This window comes from Mandrillus leucophaeus, unplaced genomic scaffold (genome assembly GCF_000951045.1).
Source record: "Mandrillus leucophaeus isolate KB7577 unplaced genomic scaffold, Mleu.le_1.0 Scaffold669, whole genome shotgun sequence".
Taxonomy (NCBI): Eukaryota; Metazoa; Chordata; class Mammalia; order Primates; family Cercopithecidae; genus Mandrillus; species Mandrillus leucophaeus.
This window is the reverse complement of record NW_012107241.1, coordinates 1,032,445-1,043,169: the sequence shown is the minus strand read 5'-3', so window position 1 is coordinate 1,043,169 and position 10,725 is coordinate 1,032,445. Positions and strand designations below refer to the sequence as shown.

The 10,725-nt window shown below is 43.2% G+C and overlaps 1 protein-coding gene across 2 annotated transcripts in view; it reads left to right on the top strand.

Moving 5' to 3' along the window:
• Nucleotides 1–10,725, top strand: part of SIAE (sialic acid acetylesterase) — a 45,819-nt gene that overhangs the window by 29,319 nt on the left and 5,775 nt on the right. For both annotated transcript variants that reach the window (XM_012001673.1, XM_012001674.1), the window contains 3 exons: nt 2,930–3,107; nt 4,531–4,640; nt 5,207–5,340. In XM_012001673.1, coding sequence (XP_011857063.1) covers nt 2,930–3,107; nt 4,531–4,640; nt 5,207–5,340 — 422 coding nt within the window. The remainder of the gene's footprint in view (nt 1–2,929; nt 3,108–4,530; nt 4,641–5,206; nt 5,341–10,725) is intronic.

Sequence of the window (10,725 nt, the reverse complement as noted above, 5' to 3'; positions counted from 1 at the left end):
TTTTTTGACAGAGTCTCACTCTGTTACCCAGGCTAGAGTGCAGTGATGTGATCTTGGCTCACTGCAACCTCCACCTCCCAGGTTCGAGTGATTCTTCTGCCTCAGCCTCCCAAGTAGCCGGGATTACAGGTGTGCCCCACCACACCCAGCTAATATTTGTATTTTTAGTAGAGACGGGGTTTCACTCTGTTGGCCAGGCTGGTCTGGAACTCGTAGCTTCAAGTCATCCATGATCTGCCTGCCTCAGACTCCCAAAGTGCTGGGATTACAGGCATGAGCCACTGTGCCTGGCCTCCCACCTCTTCTTCTGTTATCACATCACTGCTGCTGGGAAAGGTTTTCTGATTTTAAGGACTCTTGTAATTAGATTGGAGCCACTTACATGAGCCAGGACATTCTCCCCGTCTCAAGGTCCCTAACCTTAATCATGTCTACAAAGTGCCTTTCACCATGCGAGGTAACACAGCCACAGGTTCCAGGGATGAGTGTGTGGACGTCTTTGGGATCTCTTATTTTTCCTACACCCCACATTCTCATTCTCAAACATTTTCAAGTGGGTTTCCATTTTCTTTACTCCAAGATATGACTCCAACCTCCTCTCCAGTCTTATCTTCCGCTGTTCTCTTTTATAATCTCTGCTCCAGCCAAATACTCTCAGAATATTTCCTATTCTGTGTGGCTTTTCACGTATTTTTTCTTCTGCCTAGAGTGCCAGCTCTGTTTATTAAAGTCCTGTTGATGGTTTAAGGCTTCCCCAGCTCTCTTCTTCCCTCCTGTTTACCACTCCCCTCTACCTACTGTCAGTGAAACCACAGCCACTCTTAGTCAGTCAGCAAACACTGACTCTCCATCATGTCCTGGATGCTGGGGATACAGACGTGAATCAGGTGAAGTATCTGCTAATAGTGTAGTGAGCTAAGGGAAACACTGAGCAGATGGTTATTGCAAGGTCTAGTGATGCACAGAGTATTGCGGAAGCGCGGTGCGGGGCGGGGAGGTCAGTCTTTATTAGGCCTTTTAGGGTCTGCCTCTCATTTGATATTCTTTCTTTGTGTTAAAACTCTTTAATACTTGTTTGTACTTCTTGAGGTACTTACCATCTTTTGCCATATATTTTATTCAACTAAATACTTGTCTTATTCTTTTTTCTTTCTTTCTTTCTTTTTTTTTGTTTTCTTTTTTGAGACAATCTTGCTCTGTCACCCAGGCTGGAATGCAGTGGCGCCATCTTGGCTCACTGCAAGCTCTGCCTCCCAGGTTCAAGCGATTCTCCTGCCTCAGCCTCTTGAGTAGCTGGGATTACAGGCACACACCACCACATTCAGCTAATTTTTTTGTATTTTTAGTAGAGACGGGGTCTCACCATGTTGGTCAGGCTGGTCTCGAACTCCTGACCTCGTGATCCACCTGCCTTAGCCTCCCAAAGTGCTGGGATTACAAGCGTGAGCCACCATGCCCGGCCCTATTTGCCTTATTCTATCAACTATAAGACCTATGAGGAGAGGTTCCATGTGTCTCTGTATCACTTTCCTCACTGTCTCCCATCCATCTAGTAGTTCCTGACACATGGTAGGTGCTCAGTCCATTTTAATTCTTTTGGAATTGATTTGAATCCTCACTATCGCACTGTCTACTTTTGGAGTGCCAGAGACTTAGCCATAGTCAGTCGTTAATAAACCTTGGGCTGAACTGATCCCATGCTGGTGTGCGCATGCATGCCCCCCTCTTCACCAGCTTTCTCCTAACATGAAATTGCTCACTCTTGCCTCTGTTGGTTACTGGGCAGTGTAATTGGATGAATGCGTTAGACTGTGCTGAGAATTTAAACACTGGTTTTGGCTTCTGTTGCTTTCCCTTTGGGCCAAATTTCCCATCACTTATCTGTCCGTGTTTTCTTTACCATAGCTCTTTATTTTTATTTTTTGACTTTTATTTTTTATTTATTTTTTTTGAGATGGAGTTTTGCTCTTGTCACCCAGGCTAGAGTGCAATGGCATCATCATGGCTCACCGCAACCTCCACCTCCCAGGTTCAAGTGATTCTCCTGCCTCAGCCTCCCGAGTAGCTGGGATTACAGTGCCCACCACCACGCCCAGCTAATTTTTGTATTTTTAGTAGAGACGGGATTTCATCATATTGGCAGGGCTGGTCTCGAACTCCTGACCTCAGATGATCCACCCACCTCGTTCTCTCAAAGTGCTGGGATTATAGGTATGAGCTACCGTGCCCAGCCTCTTTGCTACAGCTATAAAATTGGATATAAAACCACCCAGAAAAAAAAAAACAAAACACATTTCTTTTTAAGCTGCCCCCTGCTTGCTTTTTCCCTTCCACAGAGCTCAGTGGGAATGAGTGGCTGAGTAAGAGGGGACATAGAAGAGAGTAGCATGGGGAGGTGATGGCCTTCCCACCTCTCACCTATTTGCGGGAGAGCGTTGATTATTCGACAGTCTGTGGATCCTGTAAGTGATGGGAAGCACAGGGAAGCCTATTGCCTAGCCAGAGAGTTTTAACTTCCATGTTATGTAAGTGAATTATTTATACTCAGACTGAGAGCAAAATCGCTATCATATCTGCCTCTCTCCCAGGCAGAGAGTGCTATCTCCTTGTTATGAGAACAAGCGTTTTGAGCAACTGAAAAAACATGAAGACAGATAAAAGGAAACTATCACTAAGGTTACGGTTTTCTCCCTTGGAAAAGATTCTCCTTAGGGAAGGTTTGGAAGAGATAATAGTGTTCAGACCAGCATATTGGTCTTGATGCTGTGTCTTCTCTGTGCCTCTCAATCTTATCCTACTTTTGAAAGTCTTAGAAAAGAACAGAAGAATGACCTCTGCCCACCCTTCTCACCTAGACCCACCTAGCAGCTGCAGTTTGTATCCATCGACCTTTCTCTGGCTCTTTTTCTTTAACCGTTTCTCTGCACAGAAAACTTAGGCCACGGATATTTCAAGTACATGTCAGCAGTGTGCTGGCTCTTTGGGCGTCACCTGTATGACACTCTGCAGTATCCCATCGGGCTGATCGCCTCCAGCTGGGGCGGGACACCCATTGAAGCCTGGTCATCTGGACGGTCACTGGAAGCCTGCGGGGTTCCTAAACAAGGGTAAGACAGCATTCTCCAGTCTGAGAAAGAGCCTACCAGGGAATTATGTAAGAGAGAGGGTCATGGTCCTCTGTGGGGAGTTAAGTATATGTTGAATGTCCCCATATGTGTCGAATGTATGTAATTTATTCATGCACAGGGAAAGCATTATTCTCACTGTCATTGCCACCACAATCGTTTGAGAACATGTAAAAAAATTATCTTTTTCCCTAATAATAGTAATAGCTAGTGGTTACTGAAAGCTTTTTATATGCCAGACACTGTGCTAAGCACTTTATATATATTCATTATTAATATTTTGAATATATATTATTATATATTAATATACTGAAGTGTAGACATTAGAGACCAAATTTCAGAGAGATTTAGTAACTTGCTCATGGGCGTGACTAGTAAGTGGCAAGTCTGGCTTCAAGGTCTGTGCCCCTCACCATTGTGCTGTATTGCCTAGAAGAATAAACAATCTAACAGGAAGAACAAATGTTGTAAACATGTACTCAGAGAAATGTATCAGTACACTGACTGTGAACACCCGCTTAGGAAAGGCTGGATCAGGAAGAATACTTGGGGAGGGAAAGGGCTAGCGAATACAAATCCTGATACTAACATCGATGTAGAGATGAGCAGTATGTGACCTGCTTTCCCGGACCGTGTCTCATTCACGCTGGGAAGGCCTGTGGGAGGAGGATGGGCTTGAGCTCTTGGTATAGTTTGGGTAAAAGCTTGCCTGCGGGGGAGTGAAGATATTCAACTTGGAACAGGAAGAATGGCCTGCAGTAGAGTAGGAGTGAGCGTTAGACCAGCTCTCTGGGGGTGGAAGGGATAATCCTGAGGGTGTGGGGATGTGGGCTTCTCACACGCAGCAGCTACAGGATAAATTCATATAAATATTCCACAGAGAAATCTGAGAACGTGTTCAGAGCCTTAAAAAAGATGCCCTTTGCCACAGCAGTTTCATTTCTGGGAATCTGTCTTATGGATATAGTTAAGCATATATGCAATGACTTAGCTATAAGGAAGATACTCCTGGCATTGCTTATAAAAGCAAAAAGTTTAAAACAACCTAAATGTCTGTCCATTAAATGAAGGTTTATTTAAGAAAAGTTAAGTGAATGTATTGCTCCCCCCTCCATGTGAGATACTCAACAATAAAACACTCTTTCTCTGTGGCTTTAATTACCTTAGAAATTACCTTTAATTACCATAGACAGCTGACTGATACACTTATTTTGGGAATAACCCAGAGGTGAAATTCAGAGAATATTCACATATTTTCAAGAGAAGGAGTTTCCATTCAATTTTAATTCTGTGTTGCTTTCATCAGAAGTTTGCCACAAGTGAAAGTGGATAGATGCCCAATTAGGGACCCTTAGGTGATCAATCACTGGCTCTCTGGTGACACTTGTGCATCGTATGATTTCAGGTCCGTTCCATATAATTCCGTAACTGGTCCCAGTAAGCACTCTGTCCTCTGGAATGCCATGATCCATCCACTGTGCAATATGACTCTGAAAGGGGTGGTGTGGTACCAGGGTAAGTGTTCAGTGTACTCTTTCTCCATTGTATCAGATAGCATTTGCTGTGTAACACAGCACCCTAGAACGTAGTGGCTTAAAGCAACAATCACTTTATAATTTTATTCAGCTCACTGTTCTGCGGCTTAGCAGGTAGTTTTTATGTCTGGGCTGCTTCAGCTATTTCCTGCTTGGACCTCGTTTGTGTCTTTGCCCACCTGGCAGATTGTCTGGTGACTGGATGACCTAGGATGGTCTCTCCCTAGATGTATTGTCTGGGGGCTGTTGCAACATCGTTCTGAGGTGGCCTCTTATCCTTTAGCAAGCCAGTATAGACTCATTTGTTGTTTATATAATAGTCTCAGGATTCCAGGGTCATCAGGAGAGGGCAGAGCCCAAACTTGAAGTACTTTTCAAGCCTCTGCTTGTATCACATTTGCTGATGCCCCATTGGCTGGAAAAAGGCCAGTCCAGAGAGACTGTGGGAAGACCACTACCTCAGGGCATGGATAGAGGGAGGAGAGTAATGTGTGGTCCTTTTTGCAGTCTACTCCAAACTCCCCTTGCAATTTGGACTGTTTTTAGGGGAGTCCAATATAAATTACAACACGGACCTGTACAATTGCACATTCCCTGCACTCATCGAAGACTGGCGCGAAACCTTCCACCGTGGTTCCCAGGGGCAGACAGAGCGTTTCTTCCCATTTGGATTTGTCCAGGTACGATGTGGGTAAAGGCTTCTCTGTCCGTGTCAACACCTGTTCCTGTGTTGAGAGGAAGAGGTTTAGGGGCATTGGTGTGGGGATGTGCTATTTAGATCTCTTTCCTGGAGTTCATCTTCCTTTTTCATCCTCATAACGTGCTGGTCAGGAACTGAATGTAAGGCTTAGTTCATCTCAGTTCACTGATAGGACAATTAAATCTTCAAAAAAGTTGATAAGTAACTAATATTTCTTATTAAAAAAGGATTACAGTTTCATTGAGGAAATATCAAAAAGATAAGCAAAAAAGAAGCTAAAAACATTGATAATGTTCCAATCCAGAAATAAGCAGCTCTCTTCTGCTCATTTATTGTTGAATAGATCTGTACGATATCTTGCATTTTTCTCTTTAAGTAATATTTCAATTAGAGATAAGTAGTAAACATTTTTTTCATGTCAATAAATATTAATCTTCAATGCAGTTTGTAATGATTGTAGAGTCTGAAATATGGTTATATTGTAGTTGATTTAACTAGCTCTCTATAGATTGGGCATTTAGATTGTTTTAAACATTTTGCTTTAATAAGCTTTGGCATGTTTATTTTCCTTGTTGCTCATTGCATGTATGCTTGATTATTTCCATAAGGTAAAGTCCCAGAAATGAAATTTCTGGGTCAAAAGGTACACCTTGATAAGGCTTTGAACATGTCCCCAGATTTCTCTGTAGAAATTCATGAATTTGTATAAATTTACACTCTTAGCAACTGTCTGTGAGAATGTCCACTTCCCCACCCCTTCCCCAGCTTGGTGTTATCCCTTCCACTCCCTGGGATCCACCATGCTCTCTCACTCCCAGGCCATTGCCTTGCTCCTTACTTTCCATACTTTCCTAGTTAACTTTAATCACCCTTTAGGTCTCAGCCTACATATTAGTTAGGAAGCCTTTTGTGACTATCCAGAGTCTGGGTTAGATGTCCCCTTTCTCTCTACTTCCCCTTTTTATTTGCATGAGGTTGCCTATGTGACTACATTTTCCTGGGTCACACTTACATCCCTAGAATGTGTGTAGTTGATTGGCACTCATTAAATAGCGGCTTAACACGTGAATGAAAAAAGATAGCAAGAGAAACCATACATTTAATTAGAGATAACTAGTCAGAAAGATTCTGCTTTCAGCCTTGCATAAAAAGAATAAACATATTTGACCAAGTTCATAATTGCCTAGCCTCCACATGTTCATATGACCTAAACTTTTTAGCAGGGTGGTAGTGCTGGTTTTTCTAGAACATAAGAAATCAAACAAGTAAGGTGATATAAAAACAATGCCCACCTTACAACATGACAACAGAGTAGGCTTCACTGTGTAAATGAGACATCCATGGTCCCAGACACCTACCTACCTCCGCACGCCCCACAGATGCCTTCTCACCATCCTCCCAACTCCCCTACCTTGTCCTTTTCACTGTACCTTTTTTGAATATTTGTATAGACCTTTTCACTTAAAATACCTTTATGATTATTTTCTTTCTTCTTTCCTACATTTGTCCTGACTTTGAAATGAGATTATTCTGCTCATTATTTTCAGAGTAGCAGCTCCTGTCACCAGTTCTGCATCCCTGTTGGTGGAAACTACACTTGGCCCTTGGAAGTACTTTTTTCTCCCTTGGCCTGTGCATGTGGTGATTTGAGTATGACTTTAGCCAACTCACACCAAAAGTATGTGTCAAATGCTTATTATATGCTGTGAATCTTGTGAGGTGCTAGAAATATAGCAATCAGGCCGGGCGTGGTGGCTCACGCTTGTAATCCCAGCACTCTGGGAGGCTGAGGCGAGCGGATCACCTGAGGTCGGGAGTTTGAGACCAGCCTGACCAACATGGAGAAGCCCTGTCTCTACTAAAAATACAAAATTAGTCGGGCGTGGTGGCGCATGCCTGTAATCCCAGCTACTCTGGAGGCTGAGGCAGGAGAATCGCTTGAACCCAGGAGGCAGAGGTTGTAGTGAGCACTGCACTCCAGCCTGGGCAATAAGAGCAAAACTCCATCTCAAAAAAAAATAAAAAAGAAAAGAAAAAAAAGGAAAAAGAAGTATAGCAACCGGAAAGACCTGGTTCTTGTACTTATGCCTTACAATTTAGTGAAAGTCCCTTAATCTCCAGGCTTTCACTTTATTATCACCAACAAAAACATGCTGGTTACTAGTGGAAGTCTGGAAATATAAACATATCCCTTCGAAGGGAAATACCCAGCATGACAACATAATGTTTCGGACTGAGTCTGAGCGAGACTAACTGCATTCCGATGCTAGCTCTGACCCTTGTGGAGCTACGTGTTTTTGAACACGATACTGGACTTTTGTTATTTCAAATATTGAGTGAGTTCATCCATGTAAAGCCTGGAACATACCAGGTAATGTTAGTGTTGAATATTGTTGATAGAGAAATCAGAAGATCTGGAGGGACAGTTGGTCTGTCAGGAAAGAGGAACTGGCTTCATAGAAGTGCTAAGAGTGAAATGATGGTTGCAGTGACTAGAATACAGCTAGAGATGGAGGATGTGAGCTCCATGGAGACACCAGGGCTGGACACGTGTATCCCAGACTGGTTAGTAGAAAGGCCACCTGGAACCTGAGAGAGAAAGAACAGGAGGCTAAGGGCTGGAGTCCCAGGGAGTGTGGTTTTTAAACAGGGATTTCGAGGAACCGTTGAACATACCGCAAACTGCAGCATGTTATTTGTGAGCGTGGCCAGCTTTATATTCTCTGGCTGGTCTACGCCTTTATTAGCCGCAGTATTTCTACCACCCACTGTGGGAGACCGATTAGTGCCCCACTGTGTCTCAGGTTAGGAAAACCGGAATTTCATTTGGGTGTGGAGTACGCCGGTGCCCCCATGTGGCGAGTTTGTAGTAGTGCAGTCAATGAAAGAGTGAATTGCTGCAAGAATTCTCAGCAAACTGCCATTTTGAGAAAATTCCCTTGGCTTGAGGGGCTGTTGTTAGCATTGCTCCCTGTTGAGCTTCAGGCTAGTTTTTTACCACAGTTCTTTCCTGTGACTTGTTACTGTGATCTTCATTATGACCCTGGCTGGCGCACGTGGTTCCACTTTGTCTTCTGGGTGTTGTGTGGAAGAAGTAGGGTGACTTAATAGATTTTTAATTCCCATTTTCTAGTCTTCATGAGATTCCACTGTGAGGCTTCAGCGGCACCTTTTATCATTTCCTATGTTAAAGCTGATTTGCCTAAGAGAATTTTAATAAGAGAATTGGAAATGGCCTATTAGTTCCATATCATATCCAAGGCTCCTTTCTGTTATTATTGCAACCTCTCCGTGTTCTCCTGATGATTTTCTCATCTTTCTGGAGCAACTCAGAGAGCAGAAAATATCCTCGATTCAAAGTTGCATTTGGCCACATTCGTAGGGATGATGTCAGGTATTTTCTGGGCTGTGTGAGTAATAAGGCTGGGTGGAACAGTCTGTGTAAAATGCAGTCCTCTGATGGGGTCAGACATTTTGAAATGGAGTCAAAAAAACAATGTTGTTGCTGGGCCAGACTGCTTCCCAGTTTGTGGTTTGACTTACAGTTAGATCATGGTTTGTAAAAGAGAGATAATAGGTTGATGCCTCTCATTGGCTGGAACTGGTGCTAAGAATAAGATACTATCTAAATCAAAGGACAGGGTGATCTGAGTAAACATCAGAAAAAGAAGGAAGAAATAGTTGGACTGCATGTATCATAGTAATAGTAAAGATTTTTTCTGGGAGCCTCTGTGTTTTGCAGGAGTAGGAGTATATCAACTTTCCGTTTAGATGAAAACAAATCCTGTTAACTCACTCTGCATTCAGAATCTGACCACTTCTCACTACCTTTACTCTTCCTACGCTAGTCTAAGCCACCATCATCTCTCCCTTGAATTAGTGCCTCCTAACTGGTCTTCTTCCTGCTTCTACCTTTTTTTCCTCCTCCTTTAGGATATTCTCAATATATCAAAGTGACCCTCTGAAGTGTAAGTCAGGTCGGAAGGCTCCAGTGGGTCTCCGTGTGCTGAGGTCAGCAAGGCCATACATGACGTGCCCACTGCCTGCATTACCCGCCGACCTCACCTCCTAATTCTCTCTGCCTTGCGTACGCCACTTCAGCCACACTAGCTACCTTACTTTTCTTTAAGCACGCTAGGCGTACTACCGTCCTGGGGCCTGCCATTTTCTTTTCCATTCTGCCTGGAAAGTTCTTTTCCTGCTATTTTAGTTTTCTATTGCTGAGCAAGAAATGACTGCGTATTTTACGGCTTAAAACAATACAACACACACTTATTATCTCAGTTTCTGTGGGTGAGATGTCTGGGCCTGCAGGGCTTAGCTGGATCTTCTGCTGAGGGTGGAAGTGAAGGTGTCAGACAGAGCTGGGGTCTCATCTGAGGCTTGGAGTTCTCCTCCAAGCTCATGTGGTTGTCGGCATAACTCACCTCCTTGAAGCTGTAGAACTCATGGCAGTTTACTTCTTGATGCCAGCAGGGGAGGGGGCTGGCTTCTAGAACCTCTTTGAAAAGACTCACCTGATTAGGTCTGGCTCACCATGATACTCTCCCTTTTGATGAATGTGAAGTCAGCTGACTGGGGACCTTACTTGTAACATCTGCAAAATCCCTTCACTTTTGCCATATACAACATAATCACAGGAGTGATAACCCATTACCTTTGCCATAGCCTATTAGTTAGAATCAAGTTACGAGTTCCCCCTACCACAAAGAGGAGAGGATTGTATAAGGATGTGGCTCCCTGTAGGTCATCTGCCTGACATACCCAGATATCCTCATAGCTTCTTCGCGCATCTCCTTCTAGTCTTTGTTCAACTCTGACACTCTCTCCTCCTTCCCTATTATATTTTTCTCCAGTGCACTTGTCACTTTCTCATAGGATATGTAGTTTACAGATCTATCTTTTTATTCGTTATCTCTCTCCACTAGAATATAAGAATGGGAAGGGATTCTTGTGTTTTGTTCACTGCTCTATCTTCTAGGCTGGTATTAGTGCATGACACAGAGTAGGTGCTCAGTAAATATTTGTTAAAAGCATGAATAAATAAATGAGCTGATTGATAATACATGAGCTGTGGATCCTTCACAGGCTCTTTCTGGAACAATATTATTCCCCAGATATTCTGGTGCTACTTGGATGCCTGAGATGCCACACAGTTCATTCAGATGCCGTGGCTTCCGAATGATGGATTTTACCCTTTCTCTTGTGCCCCACATCCAGTTGGTTGCCTAGTTTTGTCAGTTATTATTATTTCTCATCATCCCATTCCACTACTATCTCTGTAGATTAGACCTTTGTTTTTGTGTCTAGCATATTATAATAGCTGCTTAACTAATCAGTCTCTCTGTGTTAAGTCCTTTATTTT